The 19,404-nt window shown below is 35.4% G+C and overlaps 1 protein-coding gene across 2 annotated transcripts in view; it reads left to right on the plus strand.

Moving 5' to 3' along the window:
- Positions 1-19,404, plus strand: part of SPATA17 (spermatogenesis associated 17) — a 179,400-nt gene that overhangs the window by 115,749 nt on the left and 44,247 nt on the right. For both annotated transcript variants that reach the window (XM_029935652.1, XM_029935653.1), the window contains exon 9: positions 13,197-13,332. In XM_029935652.1, coding sequence (XP_029791512.1) covers positions 13,197-13,332 — 136 coding nt within the window. The remainder of the gene's footprint in view (positions 1-13,196; positions 13,333-19,404) is intronic.

The raw sequence follows: 19,404 nt of genomic DNA on the forward strand, positions 1-19,404 counted from the left end.
GGGGGGAAGACAGGTGGTGGTGATGGTGGTGGGCACTTGAGGGGAAGAGCACTGGGTGTTGTATGGAAAACAATTTGACAATAAAATATTATGGAAAAAAAATTTTTTTTAAAAAGGAAAGCCAGCTGCCATATGGGTATTTTATCCCTTGATTTTAGGGAATAAAGAAGAGTTAGAAAAAAATGGAGAGTTCAGATCACTTTTCTTGTACCTATTTTTTCAAGCGCCTTTAGCTCAAAATAATCCTTTGCCATAGTGACATTATTTGGGATGGCATTTTCTGTCACCCTTCGTTATTCAGATTAGGTGAAGTGAGAGACATCCTAGACACATCTAGTGGCGAAGCAGAGCAGCCCCAATTCTCCGGCTCCGCCGTTTGCTGGCACTTGGTGAAAAGCGCTCAGTAACGAATCTTAGCATCTGCCGTCAGCCGCTCAGATTTGCAGCCTCGCTTAGACAGAAGGGTTGGTAAATAGATGACTCATTTTTAAACCTTTTAAATATGTTTTTTAATTAAGTATCAGTATCATTTCATAGACCATTACCATTGGAAAAATGTTATAGGAAAGGTTCAGAAACTGCATCTAAACTGTTTCTTAAAAAGGACATTTTAAAAAAAGTACATCTAGCTGAGGTCTGGTTAGATCTGTCACTAAAGAATAGTGATAAGAAAATTCAACACATCTCAAAAGTTTTTTTGACTCTTGGGATTTTCAAACACTTTAGCCTTTACAATTTGCATATTTTCTGAACTGTTATTGTATTATGATAAATAGGGATTATCATATATTTTCAGACAATGTTTTCTTAACAATTCAACTTTTATTTGTAACTCTTCCATTTATTTTAATTACTAGCACAGTGTGCAACATTTATTAATCAGCAGAGCCTTTTTAAGTTAAAATACTAAATTAGCTAACCCCATTAACACAGAATACTCCAAACAAGCAGTAATAGGAGAGGTAGTTACTGTGCAAATCGTATTAAACACACGGGTGCTCTGGGGCACAGTTAAGCATGATTACCCTCTTTTGATCCAGTATTCCTCTCCGTCTCCCAGCTAATTTCCAGTGGAAATTTACAAAGTGCTGCCTTCATTTTTCCAGCTTAATTTTTTCTAATGAAGTTCTGGTACTTTATAACACTGGAGATACAGATAATAAGCCTGTGTATAATTAAGAAGTTCTAGAATTTGTCTGCAAAAGAGCCCTTTCTTACTTTGGCTGCACAGTGAGAACTATGCTCTTGTTTTGTTCACTCTTTCCATGGGAAAAAATGATTTTTTAAATAAATGACCACAGAATACTTGAATTCTGTTCTTAACAGACATTTACAGCTAAAGAATTTTGAGACTTATAACATCAACCTAATGGTGATCATTTGGAATACTTTTACTGATACCCTGAAAATATTATATACACTTTCGGTGTATGTAATTGAACAAGTCACAAAAAAGACACGTGTGGTCTTTTTAATTAGATATTGTTATATTCTAGGTACTCTTTTTTTTTTTAATGTTTTTATTTATTTTTGAGAGAGAGAAAGACAGCATGAGCAGGGGAGAGTCAGAGAGGGAAATACAGAATCCCAGGACAGGCTCCAGGCTCTGAGCTAGCTGTCAGCACAGAGCCCAATGCAGGGCTTGAACCCACAAACGGCGAGATCATGACCTGAGCCGAAGTCAGACACTTAACCGGCTGAGCCACCTGGTATGGCATTTATACATCCCAGATTTCCCTGTTTCAATTCAGGGTTTAGAAGTGTGTCGGGGGCACCTGGATGGCTCAGTCACCCGGGCATTCCACTCTTGGTTGCAGCTCAGGTCATGTTCTCACAGTTTGTGGGTTTGAGCCCTGCATCTGGCTCCATGCCGGCAGTATGGAGCCTGCTTGGGATTCTCTTTCTCCTCTCTCCTGCCTTTCTTTTTTTCTATCTCTTTCTCTCTTTCCCTCAAAAATAAACATTTTTTAAAGTGTGTTGGGGTCACAAGGGGCTTGAAGCCTGAACAGAATTTTGCCAGACAGAACAAGGTAGGTGGCAAACGGAGGTAGGCTGGATTAAGTCATCTCTGTGTGGAAAAGTGCATAGTTCGTGGGGTTTCACGTGCCTTCTGAGGCATCTTGTAAAGCTCAGCTCACACACCGTTGGTGCCTCGTGGAATGTGGCAAAGGTGAGATGGAAAGTGTGGGTGAAGCCACAGTGTGAAGGGCCATGTGAACCAGTGTAGAGTATTTGGACTTCACCATATAAAAGACAGTATAAAAACAGTCATAGTGTTTTCATCACTGGAGTGAAGGGGTCAGATGGGTTAACAATGTCACTCTACTAGCTCTGTCCACGGTTAGGAAATGAGAGTCACTGTTGACAAAGACCAGTCAGTGGGCTTTTACCAGAGTCCAACTCGGAGATAAAGAGGACTTGCAGTAGAACAAGGACATTGGGGGTGGAGGGGCAGAAAAAGGCTGACAGACAGCGATATAGGTAGAATCCTATAAACCCTAAACCAAATTTATGGGCCAGCCTGAAAGGGTGTGGATGGTGTGCTCAGTGGGCACAGATATGCTTAGGGTCACTGTCTTAGAGCTTTCTTACCTGCAAAAGACAGAGATCCATTCAAGGTAACTCAAAAAAGTTAAGAGTATGTTTGAAAAGATCCAGCAAGGAATCTTCTAAAATATGAGAAACCAAAGAAAACCTGGACTAAGGTGACCTTGGCACTGCAGGAGCCTGATTTCTCTCTGTAGTGGCATCTTATCATATGTGTCAATGCTATATATATATATATATATATAGCACATATTAGGTGTGCCATATATATATGGCACCACTTTTCTAGGATTTTATTTTAATATTCCACTTTAGATTTCTGCTGAAAATTAACATCAAATTAAACCACCTATGTATTGTAGAATCTGTATTCTTCTGGTCTTAAAGTCATTTTGTAACATCTTTGGTACAGTCACAATTTCTTAAGAATAACTGATAGTGATTTGGTTATTTCATCCAAAGGATGACGCAGTAACTTGCAATCTAATATATTTTGGTTAGAGACCTTTAGCATTGAAAATGCTAGATGCTCACATGTAAAATTTAGACCAGAGGTTGCAAACTAATGGCTTCTGGGTTGCATATCCAGTCCCCGGGTAACTGATATTTGGGTGCTACAATTTTCTAAAAATTAAATTAATGGAAAAGTAATTAAAGTAATTAATTTTTTAAAAAATTAAAAACTAGATGATCTAGAAACAGTGGGCCCACAGTCTCACATGGCAATAATCGAAGCTAACCTTCTTAAGTTTTATGTCTGATTTACTGGTGTTACCCGCCTAACCTTTCTAGACATAAATATTGGAGACCCTTGTTCTAGGTGGTGAGCTCCTCAGGAAAAGAGCCCATGACTTACATAGTACATTGAGCATAATGCTTGAAAAATGGTAGGTGGTGTTTTTTTTGTGTTTGTGATTTTGTTTTGGTTTACATATTGACTTGAGCTAAGTCTTGTTTGTTTTGTCTTTAATCACCAAAATTATTCTCACTTGAAAGAAAAATCAAGCAAAAGAAAGTGATTTCAATTGTGATTTCTCTTTAATCATTATTAGCATTTCCCTATTAGTCCCAGTAATAGGTGAACCTATACATCTGTTTTTCTTTCTCTTACTCTCGATAGCATTTTCCAAACTGTGTCTCTTAAAACATTAGTCTGGAAGATGTTAATGAGTTTTCCATCAGATAACCTTGAGGGAAAGTTATATTTAAAACAGCTAAACTTTTTTTGTGACATTTACAGGGCTTCTCAGTCTTAAATATATGTTTATTTGGTGTAAACTTCAAAGAAGGAACATATATATAGCATTTTGCAAACTTACACATTTATTTTTTCAACAAATATTATTGCACACCTAATATGTGCCAGGTACTACTACTACTACTGTAGTAGGCTTTGGGGAAAGAGCAATAAACAAGATAGATAGAGATCGCCTGTCTTCCTAGGTCTGACAGTGTAGTTGACCATGGACTACCCTCATTCATAGGCCACGGTGTAGAGTATCCTACTCTGGAATAGTACTCAACAAAGAAGATTTGATTTTCCTTAGCAGTTCTTCTAAGTTTCAGCTTATTTTTTCCTTAGATCTTCTCAACAATAATTTGTACAGGTCTTCTCAGCAATAAGGTGTTTCCTTATCCCCCTCCCTTAGTTTTTATTTAGTTTTCTATTTAGCTTAATAAAACCTTTTGATTAAGGTTTTAATTTTAATTTCACTCTGCATGGTTCTATGCATGGTTAGCATGCATAATTCTATGATCTTCTCTATCAGTTATACAAGTCCTTAAAATATTTGAGCTCATCATTTTTAGCTAGATTGATGTCTTTGTTAGTTTAAAATATCTGACATAAATGGCCCAAAAGAAGAGCCTGTGTGAAATGTTACTTAGCTAGAATATTTAAATTTAGTATCTTTTAGCAAGGTGGTTTTTTTTTTTTTAAGATTTCTCACAATCAACTACAGAAAAGTCAACTCTGCAAAACATACGTCAGGAAGTTGTTATATTGCTGTAATAAAACTCCTGAATCAGCATGCCTTGAGATTGTTAATAAGAATAATATATCCAAGAATTATATTCCTCTTAAGCTAAGAAAAATTTAAGGAGAAGAGCAATATATGTCTCCCCATTTAACTTTAGAAGCTTGCAATATAAGCTCACTGTCGAGTTGAACAGATAATCTTGCCATTTGAGTCCTTTAAATATTACATTTCTGTCTCCACCCTAGAGGAGAGACCTGTGCTATTGATATTGCTGCTTAAATAGTTGATGAGTTTTAAATTTCTGCTATGAATTCCACCCTTAGTATAAAATACTTTATGTATTAAACACTTAGCACCATGGTTACATTAAAATCTCAGTGAAAGCTGTATTCTTCCATAAATGAAGTCTAATTCCTGTTCCAATTTGTTGCTCATTTTATTAACATCTCTTCAGCCAAAATCCTACTTGCCTAAAACATCTTCATAGAGTAGTAGACTATGTTTTGAGGTCTTTCTGTTGGTATTAATGAGTTACATGTTAGGTTTATTTGGAAATTTGGATTCTTAATATATATAGTGAAAATACTTTATTTCTCCTATTGAACATAATGAAAAAGAGACATATGTGTTAAGTTTATCCTAAAATTTAGATTATTCTGTATTTAAAGGAAAAATATTTAGTTCTTTATGGCCCTTTTTTATGAATCATACCTGAGTCAGTTAACCTGATCAGTGTTTTCAAAGGGTTAAAATTATTCAGTATGGAGTCATAATTGACATAGCACTGTTTAAGTTTAAAAGGTACAGCACAATTTCACTTACATATATTGCAAAATGATATACATTCATTATTTATTCATTATATTAATTCAATATTCATTACTAATTATACATACTACAAATCTAAAGCATACCTCATCCTATTTCAAATATAATTGGCAAAAATAATTTGCATATTTCCAATTATGTGTTTTTTCAAAACACTATTATTTTTTTTTTAAAAAAAAGGCTATGATTGGTTACTGGGAACTGAGTCATCTGATAATGAGACCAGAAATGAACTGGTTATAACTCAGTCCTCAAAACATTAAATTTACTATTTTCTATGTTATAATAATGATGATAATATTAAAGTCTAATAGAATCTTTTTGGAGCAGGTGTACTTTTAAGATAACATGAAAACTATTTGTTTGTTGATTGGTTTATTAGATTAAATCAATTTGCTTGATTCATGTTTAATCTTTTAATTCTTTCATCATCACCTTCCAAACTTTTACACCCAGGTGTTTTTGCTTGTCAAATTAAGTTCTGTAGACTACAGAGAATTCCCTCTGGAATTAAAGGAAATGCCTTCCTTTAATTAGCCCATAATGGATTTCCCCCCCTCCTATTTTATTTTCTTTACCTCCAACTAAATAACTGTTCTATTTTGAACATTTCAAAGCCCTGAAGCCTTGCTCCTTTTTTTTTTTTTTTTTGAAAGTATTTTAGATGTGCCTTTTAAGCCAAGATCCTGGGATGGATTCCAGTGCTCACTCCTGTTTCCCCATTAGGGAGTGTCTGTCCTACTGGTGTTGTTAATGATTGAGATGGGCTGCTCATAAACTAAGCACTTTATTAACACAACCTGTGATCTTCTGAGTATATTCTACAATTCTGCTACAAGAAAATTATTTTAGACACCATTATTACTATGAGAAATAAATAATTGGCGTGACTCCCGCTCCATGTAGTATATAAGATCAAACAGATCATTAATTTTCTGAGAGATTCTTTGGTCATTTTTTTAACTCAGTAGTAAATGGTTAAGAAACAGTATTACTGTAGAGTCACTCTTAATAGAGTTAGAAGTAAACTGCTGCTTGCACATATGAAGTTCAATTACTCAAATATTAAGGCAGTAAAATTCATAAGACCTTATTTGCTATGCTATTATCTCATTACATTACATTTTCTTGTCTGTAAAGTGTAGGAGATTTTAAAAACTTGAAGACTAAATCATTTTGTAACCGATCTGAGATGATGGAAAAGTATTTTTATTTCCTTTTCCCACATGAAAAGTGAATGTATTGATAGTCACTTACTATGTAAGAATCCTGTATTTATTTTATAATTTTTTTTTCAGTAAAAGGTGGAAAATGTCAGGCATGTCTTGGTATGAAAGGATCGCAAGGCATCTAATTTAGCAACAGAGAGTGATGTGGTCACAGGCTACCTTTCCCTGATCCCCAGTATCGATTACCCTCTGTTAATTCTGTGCCCAAGCGTCTGTTTCAAACAGAGGAGCAGCTAAGAGCCCAATGATGAGTCCACGTTTGGCAATAGTATCTGTGAGGAAAGATTATAGTAACTGGTACAGTATTTCCTACAGACTTTAAGAAGAAACTGTTGAAGCTTAGCCAGTTCTCATAGGAACCAGTATGCATCCTATGAAAAGCATTGTTTCTATTTTCCAGGCAAATTAGGTACATAAACTTACAAGACCCCACATGTGTGTTCCAAGCTTTTACCTCTGAGCATCTACTCTTACCTGTCCCTGAAATGCATGCTCTTCCTCAATTTCTGTGTCTATGCTCTTCCTCAATTTCTGTGTCTATCTAATGAAGTCTGACCCATTTATTAAAACTCAGGTTAGATATTGTCTTGCTATGTTTTGCTATTTCTCTTGCCTCTGGACTAGACAAACACAAAAACAAAACAAAACAAAACAAAAGTCTTATTTGCATCTCTTGCATAGCTCATTGGAGAATTTATTGTGGTCTGGAACCAAATTCCTGACTTTCAATAAAGTGTCCTTTATCCTGGATAAAGTATTCCTTTACCTTGCTTTGTGTTAATACACGTATTTTACTAGGAGGTCTTTAACAGAGAAAGGGCTGACATAGGGCATGCTCAGTGTTTGAGACCTGTCCAATAAGCATGTACCTTGGCATCTACACATTGTTATCACCATGTCCATCTTGGGATGACTTACTCAACTAAAATCTACTGTGGCTTGCATCAAGTAGTCAAAATTTGTATGCATGTAAACATAAAAACAAATGCTTTGCAATTTATAAAGATCTGTAATATATAACTATACATATGCTCCTTATTTACTGTACAGTCATCTTTACCAAAATGCTCTCCATGATCTACTTTGTGTTCTTTATAAAGACCCAACTTCCAACTGTGTTGAACCTCTTTCAGTTCAGAATTCCTTTTTCTGGTCTAACTCACCTCTGTATCTTTGTATATATTGTTTCTTCTGTCCAAATTTGCTTTTACCAACTTCTTAACTTGACTACTTGCCTTTCAGCTCTGGCAAACACAGCCTGGAAAGATAACTTTTCTGGGTCCCATCTTCCAACTCCTTGCCAATAATCCCCAAAACATATGCATGTACATCGGCATATTACAAACACATATGCACATACAAACATAAACCTTCCTCTGTGCCTTCGTAACCTTGTGTGCATACATGTATCACAAAACTTAGCACATTCTACTGTGTTGTCTCATTCTCTAACCCCTACTCTTAGGCAAGAATTCCTTTTAGGTATAGTGCATCTTCTAATTCAGTGTTTTTCAAAATGCTTAGTTTACAAAAACTTCATTGAATGTTAGTTTAATGAGTGAATATTAAGACAGTCAAGGAATCAGTGTGGGCTTGAGTGGGAGAGTTAGGTTGCCTGAGATGGGGAAAGGGAAGGGAAGGGAAGGGGAGGGGAGGGGAGGGAAGGGAAGTGGAAAAGAAAAGAAAAAAGAGAGAGAGAAGTAGAGAGAGAAAGGTAGGAAGGAAAGAAGGAAGAAAGGAAGGAAGAAAGAAAAAGAAAGGAAAGGGAAGGAAGGAAGGAAGGAAGGAAGGAAGGAAGGAAGGAAGGAAGGAAGGAAGGGAAGGGAAGGAAGGAAAGGAAAGGAAAGAAAGGCGAATGGCCTCTGGAATGGCAGATAGGGAATGATAGAAAACGGAAGAGATCAAGTGCATTCTAAGAAACTTGACAGTGGGCTGAAGAATACATGCTTCAGTCAATAGGCAAGAGGGGTTCATAATTAGTAGATTTCAGTTACTTGATAGTGAAATAAATGAGTTGGAGGAAAAACTAGCATTATCAATGGCAATAGTAGAAAAGGGACTTATAAGAGAAAAAAGATAAATATAACTCATTAGTCTTCTTATTTGGAAAATAATATTAAGTATATTCAGGGATGCATTTTCTCTGAAGCTAATTGACTATTTTTAATTTTTGCTCCCCAAGACCTCTACGGATTGATTCTTCCCTAACTGCCCATACATTCAGGTAGTGATGTGTTTATAAAACCACTATTTGTCTACAATGTATTTTAGACTTTCTTTCAGATCTGAATCTTTGATGAGATTATAAAAATAATAGGCTAACTCATATCTTCTTTAATACACTATTCATCCAATTGAAAAGAAATAACTGTAACCATGAAGTGAATCTAAATACCTATTTAAGATTGGTAAAAGATAATGTTTTAAAAAGTAATTGATATTTTTCTAAAAATTTGGTTATAAACGAAATTGATGTTTTTAGGATTTTCATATCTATTTATGCTCTTACAGAGCAAATCCTATTTAAGAATTAAATAATTTCTTACTAAGTTGAAGGTAAATATTTGAAAAGTATTTATAAGCCATCTAAATATTTTTAACATGTATACCTACATATGCACATACATACATACACTTAACAATATGCATATGTATTCCTTCAATGAAACCTTATGGCTGAATGAAAGTAAAATTAACTCATGGACAGGAAAGTATTTAGTCCAGCCATCCATTCCCTTGAGAGAGCAAATTTTGTTCAGATACAAAAGAAAAATGTACTATTAAAATGCAATTCAGAAGTGATAAAAAGTGTAAGCGCAGCAGCCGGCTCACGGCTCCCCCTTTGTATACGCAGGGACATTGGGGCCACATTAATTTTTGTGCGTGTGATGTCCATCCCATGTGCAAATTAGTACTGGAAGGCCCATAATCTGTCTTATATGAGAGCTCTTTTCCCAAGAGCATGTGTAATACATGCTCATGCAATGTTGTGTAATTCAAAGCTCTGTGTTCTGTTTATGTTTACTTTAAACAAAAGTTTCCTAAGTATTTTTCCTTAGGAAAAATATTAAAAAGGAGTTTAGTCATCAACATTAAAAAGAAATTACAAAGAACTTTGAAAACTGATGAAATAATGCTGCTTTCCCTTCTTATTTTTTAAGCAAATTTATGAATATAATGACAAGGAAACAAATTTTCAATTGAATGGAGATTTTTTTAAAAAAACCTTTCTTGTGTTAATTAATTGAGATAATATATGTGAAAATATTGAAAAATGGTTAGGGTCAATAAATCTGTTGAAATTCAACTTTATGTTTTCAGTCTGAATGTCAGAATGTTCTCAGCAGAATATTTCACTTCATATATATATATATATATATGTTCCCACACACTCACATATATATGTATACACACACCCACACCCACACACACCCACACATACCCACACACCCACACACCCACACATATATATATAGCCCAAATCTTTTTCTCTAAATGTTTCTTTTATTTAAAAAGGCCTCCAACTCCAACTTCGTTAGGACCATAATTTCTTTGATTACATTAATGAAGCGTTTTTGAAGTATGCTCCTGTTTCCTTCATTAGATCCCTTTCGTCCAGACTGTCTTTTATGCTTGCAGATATGTGTGTCTCACGTTAGTAGTTTCCCCAATTGTTAATCCATTCTGACATTCATATTAAAAGAGACTCTAAAAATCAGAGTCGAAATTGTAGTTGTGTCTGAGTGTGGCTTTTTGACTGATAGACTTTTAATTAAGAAAGCCTCAAGTGTCAATATGTGAAGGTTGGCGGGGTGGTGTGTGTGTGTGTGTGTGTGTGTGTGTGTGTGTGTGTGTGTGTGTGTGGCATTCCCAGGATCTTTTGAGAAGATGTCTTAGTCGAGTGAAGTGAGTAAGTCCCGCTGCCGGTTCACATAGATATGAGCAAGGGAAGAGATCACTGTGTAGACACTGCTTTAAAACCCGCATGTCCCATTTTGTGGCTCCAGTTGGCCTGCCCCTGCTCCCGCTGAGACCGCAGCTCTCAGTGTAAAGTTTCTGAGAATAGGCTCTTCTCATGGATGCACGGACTGGGTGAGGAACCTGGGGAGTTAATCACTCCTTGCATAGACTTTTAATCTCCAGCTTTATCCCTCCCGCTCATCTTCTGCAATAACTGTAGCCTTTTTCCCTGAGCCTTGCCTGAGTTGTGCAAAACTGCCCTTTCCCTTTAGCCTCTCCCTCATCTGGAACTGGTATTTCAGGTTGTTTTCTTTTTTAAACGCCCAAAATTCATTGGCGTTTTCATCTGCTGTTTCTCCTCTCTTGTCCTCTTTCTTCTTGTACATTTATATATTTTTTTCTTTACTCTTATTTCAGAGGGTTCTGGTGAGGGTTTTAAACAATTCACCACATCACACTAAAATCTTAGATGTAGATTTTAAAATATTGATCTTTTGTGTTGATCATGAAATAAGAATGGTGATGATAATGATAACGGTGGCGCTGACAACCTACTTCTCCCTGTTCATTTCCTACAAGAAGCCTGATGGAAGTAAAATTTCATATAGACGTCAAGTGACATTCACAAGGAAACAGCCAGCAAGGGCAAAGCTAAGATGGGAACCCTGGTCCGTGTGACTCAAAAGCCCCATTATTCATAACCCCTACCAAAAATGCCTTCGTTACATGGGTGAGTTAAAGAATGAAACCTACCCCCTATCTTACAGCATACACAAAAAATTAACTTAAAATGGCTTAACGACTTGGATGTAAGACCTGAAACCTTAATACTCTTAGGAAAAAAAATCGTAGGCAGTGAGTCCTTGACATCAGTCTTAGGGATGATTTTTTTTGAATTTGACATCAAAAGTAAAGGCAACAAAAGCAAAAATAAACAAGGGGGGGCATGTCAAAATAAAAAGCTACACAGCAAGAGAAACCACCAACAAAATGAAAAATCAAACTACTGGATGGGAGAAACATTTACAAATTACGTATCTGATAAGAGGTTAATATTTAAAACATATAAAGAACTCATACAACTCAACAGAAAAAAAAGAGAAACAGTTTAATTCTAAAGTGGACAAAGGACTTAAATAGACATTTTCCCAAAGACGACATACAGATGGCCAACAGGTATATGAAAAGATATTCAACATCACTTATTGTCAGAGACATGCAGATCAAAACCATAATGAGGTATCACCTTACACCTGTCAGAATGGATTGTATCAGAAAGAAATAAATGTTGGGAAAGATGGGGACACAAGGGGACCCTTGTGCACTGTTGATGGGAATGTAAATTGGTAAACTGGTGCAGGCACTGTGAAAAACAGTATAGACGTTCCTCAGAAAATTACAACTAGAACTACCTACCATATGATCCCACAGTTTCACTTATGGATATTTATTTGAAGAAAACAAAAACACTAACTCAGAAAAATATAATCGCCCTCATGTTCATTGCAACGTTATTTATAATAGCTAAGGTATAGAAACATCTTGTCCATTAGTAGATGAATGGAAAAATGTGGTGTATACAATGGAATATAATTCAGCCATAAACAAGAATGAAATCTTGCCATTTGCAGCAACATGGATGGACCTTGAAGGCATTATGCTAAGTGAGATAAGTCAGACAGAGACAAATACTATATGATCTGACTTATACGTGGAATCTTAAGAAAGAAAGAAAGAAAGAAAGAAAGAAAGAAAGAAAGAAAGAAGGAAGGAAGGAAGGAAGGAAGGAAGGAAGGAAGAAGGAAGGAAGGAAGGAAGGAAGGAAGGAAGGAAGGAAGGAAGGAAGGAAGGAAGGAAGGAAAGAAAGAAAGAAAGAAAAGAAAAGTGCTGATAGATACCAGAGAACAGATTGGTGGTTGCCAGAGGTGGGGGGTGGATGAAATAGGGGGAGGGAGTCAAAAAGGTGCAAACTTCCACTTATAAAATAAGTAAGTTATTGGGATGTGATGTACAGTATGATGCTATAATTTATACCATATTGCATATTTGAAACTTGCTAAAAAAATTGAATCTTAAAATGTTCTCACCACAAGAAAAAAAATTCTGTAACTACGTATGGTGACAGATGTTAACTAGACCTGTGATAACCATCTCACAGTATAAACAAATACTGAATTATACTGCACCTCTGAAACTAATATAACCTTGCATGTCAATTACACCTCAGTAAAGAAAGAAGAGTAGATTTGAAGACAACCCATTTCAATGAGAATTTTTTATACTAGCCATCCTTTCTTTTCATTTTTGGATACCATTTTTAAATTAAGAACGTTTTTATTGACAGAATAAATTTTAAATAAATTAATTGGCATCATTAATTGATACGTTTATTTAAATGTTTCTATATTTCCAAAATATTTCAGACTTATAAAAAATTCTGTGAGAAAAATTTTGGTATCTCCACTTGCTGAATAAGACATGAAGATTCATAAAAGTTAGTAACAGAGTTAGCGGCAGAAGTTGAAGTGGAATCCAGGTATTCTGATTCCAAGCCATGTTTTATTCATGATGCTTTGCTACTTACCTAAATTCTAATTTTTAATCAAATACCTATAGGAGAAAAATTTATAATATCACTTAAATATTCTTTCAGGTTTTTGCCATTTTCTTCCTACAATAAAAATAAAAAGTACATCCCATTAATGCATTCCTCGAGCAAGTATGGTCCCGATTCTTATGGAAGTCAACATTTTAGAGATGAAAATCCTACGAAATGGCTCTGCAACAAGGTAAGTTAATGCAACATTAAAAAATGATGTTTCTTTTGAAAGGCTAAGCATATGCACTGATTACAACAAATATGAATATTCTCATTACAGCTAACACCTTCCTGGTTATAAAATTATTTATAGCTATTTTATGTAAAGATGGAGCTGCTGACCTGTGGCAGTGAAAGGTTTGGGTTTTTGTTTTCTAGAGTTATATGTCAGCTACCTTATGATCTATGACATGCATCATGGCTTTGCCAAAGCCAGTCAGGGTCAAAGTGTGAATCTGTGGGCACAGAACCGAGTCCAGTTCTCAGGCATGGAGATCAGTGCTTGGTTGTTTTCTCTCAATCCCTGTGTGTGTGTGGGTGGATAAATAAGTAGATAGACACGATAGATAGATAGATAGATAGATAGATAGATAGATAGACAGACAGGAATAGATAGAGATATATGATATAGAAAAGAAGAGGCAAGTATTAAATGACTCCAGAGTTATGTTTGTTAGCAATTAGATAAAAATTCCTAAATAGGAAAAATACCAAGATGCCTTGCACACTATGAGGCAAAGAAAAGTTCTTACTACGTGTTTGTCCTATTATCTATCAGAAGCTACAACTTAATTATCAAAATAATTATACAGATAAAACTGTTAGTGACTTTCTGGGAAAGAGTTAAAGCCATTGCATTCTATATAATATATCAGACATTGGTTCTATTAATAGGCTGTCAATGAAGATTTACTCATTTACACACAGCCTCCTTCCAAAAGGATTTAAGGCACCAAAGTAAAAGGCGAATACAGTAAAGATTATGTTTTAGGAATAAAAATAAGAGCAAGTGATCTGAAACGAGACGGTGTCGATGCTCACAAAATAAAGGGAACGTTATTGCAGTGGTGACAGGAATCTCAGCTTGTGGATAGCAAAGAGGAAGAGGAAAACACACGTTATAGACACATCCCCTTCCTCACGAGGAAGAAACATGTTCAACCCTCTCTCAAATGAGATCTTCCTTTATTTTACTAACCTCTAAGAAGAGGTCTTTTTTTAGGACATTGTAATCATGGAATTACTAAGGGTAAGTCACTGGAGAATGACGCAGATGCTTTAGAAAGTGCCTTTTTCTTTTTCACCTACGAAGTCATCTTTTTTTAAAAATGCTCTAAAATACTAACAATTCCACAGCATAAGGAATATGTACAGTGAGTAGTTCATTCCGGAACATTGATTGGCAAACCTAAATACTTGGTGATGACGTGTTTTAGGCATTTGTTTTCACCGAATATGCAACCATTCAGAATACAGGCTAAATATAATTTTCAAACTATTTAATTTCATATTTTGAATGTGTATAGTATGAACTACATCTTATTTCTATTTGACATAAACATCCTTTGCTTTTATGTCCTCTCACCATTTTATTTAATACAAGGAAGTGTTCATTTTTTTAAAATATAAATAACTTACCTGAGGACATTAAGCTGCTTCAGAAAGTTCCTTTTGCAAATGTGTCTTTCCTAAAATAATACAGTATTTTTTGGCTTTATATGACAGATTCACCTCATACATCCTGACATATTCCAGGAAAATGCATTTATCTGTGGTGCCTGGGTGGCTCAGTTGGTTAAATGTCTAACTCTTGATATCAACTCGGGTTGTGATCTCACAGTAGTGGGATTGAGCCCCTTGTCAGGCTCAGGGCTAAGCATGGAGCCTGCTTAAGATTTCTCTCTCCTTCTCTCTCACTCTCTCTGCCCCTCCTCTGTGCTTGCTTTCTCTCTTGTGCAGATGCACGCTCTCTCAAAAGAAATGAATAAAACATTAAAAAAAGAATATGCATTTATCTTACTGAAGTAAGCAACTTCATGGAAATAGAGACTCACTCGCTCAAGAGAAAAATAGTTTATTTTGTTTTTTTCAGGAATCATTGTGTGCCTCCACATACTTTAAAAGTTAATGACAAATAATTGTTCTTGTAGACCCCAAAAATTAAGAGGGCGAAGTGTAAGGATTTTTAAAATCTTATTAAATTATGAATCCACTTGATCATACATAAAACCATGTAGAAAAATGCCAGATACAAGTTGAGGGGCGCCTGGATGGCTTAGTAGTTTGAGCGTTCAGCTTCGGCTCAGGTCATGATCTCATGATTCATGAGTTCGAGCCCTGCATCAGGCTCTGTGCTGACTGCTCAATGTCTGGAGCCTGCTTCGGATTCTGTCTTCCTCTCTCTCTCTGTCCCTCCCCCCATCTCTCTCTCTCTTTCTCTCAAAAGTAAACATTAAAAAACAAATTGAAATTCCTTCTTCCTTCCCTCCCAGCCTTCCTGATTTATTTCTACTTTCTAATCTCTTCAAATAACTATGCTAAATAAGCCAGTCATCCTTCTGTACGGCTAATGCAATCCACATGATATGGGGGTAGCCATCTTGTTGTTTATATGTTAAATCTTATAGCCATTAGACATAATTTGTATTTTGACTTGATATTAAGTGATTTGGGTGAGAATTGAGTCTAGGAAACTGCTAATGCAGGCTTCTTTTTCTTTATTTTTATAAAACTTAGTTTCTTGGTTACTGAGGTTGGAAGCAACAATTTGTTCATTATTAGTAGAGTAAGGATAGTTTTAGGGAAGCTAGAGTTATTAAGGTCCGAATATTGAAAAAGAAAGGCTAATCTGGCTTTATGCTTCTTCTGTAGGAAGATGGACTGTTTACAAACATTAAATGTATATAACATTTAGTTGAAAGCAGTAAATTGATTTCTGCCATGAAACAGCTCAATTAAATGTAGGCGTTTCTGGTTCTCCACCTTTTCCATCACGTTTTAAGATTATCTTTAAGATTACCCCTTTCTCTTCCATCTTCTACAAGCATGGAGGCTATAATTTTCAAATAATTTGTTACACAATGTTAAAAGGTATCAGTTGAAAGAAAATCAAATGTTAATTAGATACTGTTTCTCTAATCACATCCACATTAAATCAATTAAATATCAAGCATTATTTAGTATTCTTGTTTTATTTTTAATGCTGTTGATCCAAATAACACTATACAAGGACATCACAAAATCAACAAATAGTACAGTTTTTTCTTCAGAGTATGAAAATCAATAATGAAAAATAACATATGTATCATTTTTTAAAAAAAAACAATGAAATCTATAAGAAGAAATATATACTAAAACATATCATATCACTTACTCATATTTCTTTAGTTGTAAAATGACCCAACTTAAGTTTTTAGATTGGTGGGCCTGTGTCTTAAATGGTCAAACTTTTTAAGTTCAGGTAAATAACTTGTATTTATAAATTCTTGATCATGCTGATACCAATTTTTAAAATAAAAGTGAAATTCAATAAGAATTATCTACCAGTCAGTCACTATGAATTTAATCTATTTGGGTAGATCTAAGAGTTGGACAATACGAAAATGCAGCATACTAGAAACATTCTTTTGGTGTCAAAACATTCACGTATGTTCATATTTACCTAAGCAGAAATAATAGTCTAAGGCCTTTACCTAAATTGGAATGAGTTCTCATATGCATTTTAGACAACTGATTTTAACGGAACTATTTCATGTTTTCCCATGTTTGCAGAGTTCAGGAGGAGACTTTTAAGACTGCTAGTCTTTATAGAGCCTTTCTTCAGATGCCTTATTGTAGGTGAATTACAACAGTAGGGCAGCCCTTTTTTGTTATTTTCACACGCATTTTGGTCCTAAACAGGATTTCATAAGCTACAAAGCATAAAAATATCTAGTACTCCGAAGAATTAATTTAGAGAACCTAAGCATATTGCACAGAACATAAAGTTGACCTTTACCGTCTACGGCGTTTGGAATGGAGTGGGATGTGGAACACATCATAGATTTAATGTGGCACATCGCCGTCTGCGGAAACTTGGGTGGGACTCCGACTGCTTGCCCACTGCGCCCGGTGATTGAATCTGCTGTCACCAGCATCCTGATAATAATGAACATTCGGCTTAACGACCGTGATTATGATTATCATAATTGATGTGCAAGTGCAGTGTGTGGGGATCATTACAGCTGAACTGTACAGCAGAGAAACATGCCTCAGTTATGGATAATTTTACTTTTATGCATTGATTGGGATAAAATATGCCTTTCTATTTAAACAGACCAGCTTCCTATAATTTTAAGAACCTTTCTGCACATGTTGATTGATGATTACGTACTTGCTGAAAAACAGCCCCTTACAGTTGTTTGTTTTGTGTTGTTTCGTTTCATTAGTAAATGTAAACAATTAAATAATTAGGTGTAATTGAGGGAAAATATTTCGCTTATGAGGATGAACTTCAATAATCAAGTATTCAGTTTAAGTGTTTTTTCTCTCTCTCCTTCTCTCTAACAATGCACCAGGGGCTTCAATTTTTTTCCTGTGATTACCCTCAAATCGTTCTTCCTGAGGTCAGCAGGCTTCAGGAAAAATAGAAGTTTAAATAGTATTTATTATAGATCTATATATCATTTGCATATGTATGTATTTATTATACTCTAGTTTATTATATATTTAATAAAAAAGGACAGAGCCAAATATTATTTATTAAAATAATACTTAACCCATGAATAGTCTTGATATGTATATATTTACATTACCTATGTTTTAAAAAAATTTTTAAGTGTTAATTCATTTTTGAGACAGAGAGACAGAGTGTGAGTAGGGGAGGGACAGAGACAGAGGGAGACAGAGAATCTACAGTGGGCTCCAGGCTCCGAGCTGTCAACACAGACCCCTATGCGGGGCTCGAACTCACAGACCGTGAGATCATGAACCAAGCCAAAGTCAGACGTTTTACCAACAGAGTCACCCAGGTGCCCCTACACTGCCTATGATTTTTAACTACAGTCTTGTTTCTGCTAGATTTATTGTATTCTGCAGTAATTTTCTGTTGTACTTTTACAAAGGATTTCTGATTTGAATTTCAACTTGTGAATGAAAGTACTAGGTGCAGTGATGTATTCAAGAGTTTCAGTGGGTAAGATCTGACTCTATTAGTCTGTATTTATTAACCTAAGGGCTTAATTTGCATTTGAATCCAAAATGCTACATTTGAGTGATGAAAAATCATAATAAAACACATTTTTGTAAAGTATAGTAAGCCCTTAAAAAAAACTTTTATTTTGTAACTGCAGTAAAGTCTGGAATTGAGAGATCTCTCCGTCAGATTATTAACTCTACAGGTCTAAAGAGACTCTGGCAAACACTTCCTTCTGTGATCTGTAAGATTTGCGTTACCCCGGGTAAGCGGCTTGCCCTCCGTGTGCAGCTGTACAGTGTGGTGTAGGACGGAATCTTTATTTGACAGCGGAGGTTTATAGGCCTGCCTACAAAATTTTCCTTTTGAAAATTTTTGGTCCCAATGTGATTCTTGAACTTTATTAGGAGTTGTTCTTTAAGTTTGTCTCTAAAAATTCAACATATACTATTCTTTGCACAACTACTAATTGAGGAAATCTTCAATGACAAAGATCTTGGAGTATGTTATCTGCACTTCTCTGCAATTAATCTCTTAACTTTAATTTAAAAATATAAAACTTTAAATGCCTCTATATTGTTGTTGTTGGAAACTAGGTTAATATATCAGCAAAAATTTTAGGCTTCTAGACTTTTGCCCTCATCCCTAGGTATAGGATCACAGTTTCCATTATTTCTGTGACCTCCTGATGATATCTTTATCTGACTTGGCAGAAAAGGAGGTTTACCAGAGCAGGAGCCCCAAATATAACCAGTGAATATTCTTGATGTCTTAGAAAGAGACTGATTTTGATCTTGGGAATCATGGAAGTGTTAGCGGTATTATATGAACATGAGAGTTAACATGAACAGTACTTACTCAAGTACCATTCTGGCTAAGTCTGCAGGTTTGGTATGGAGAAGTCAAAGGGATATTTGTGTGTTGTGCGAACATCTAAGATATATCCTCTTAGCAACATTAGTTCTCTAGAACTTACCCATCTTAAAACTAAAAGTCAGGGTGCCTGGGTGGCTCAGTCAGTTAAGGATCCGACTTCAGCTTAGGTCATGATCTCATGATTCATGAGTTCGAGCCCCACATCAAGCTCTG

This window comes from Suricata suricatta, chromosome 3, assembly GCF_006229205.1.
Source record: "Suricata suricatta isolate VVHF042 chromosome 3, meerkat_22Aug2017_6uvM2_HiC, whole genome shotgun sequence".
Lineage (NCBI taxonomy): Eukaryota > Metazoa > Chordata > Mammalia > Carnivora > Herpestidae > Suricata > Suricata suricatta.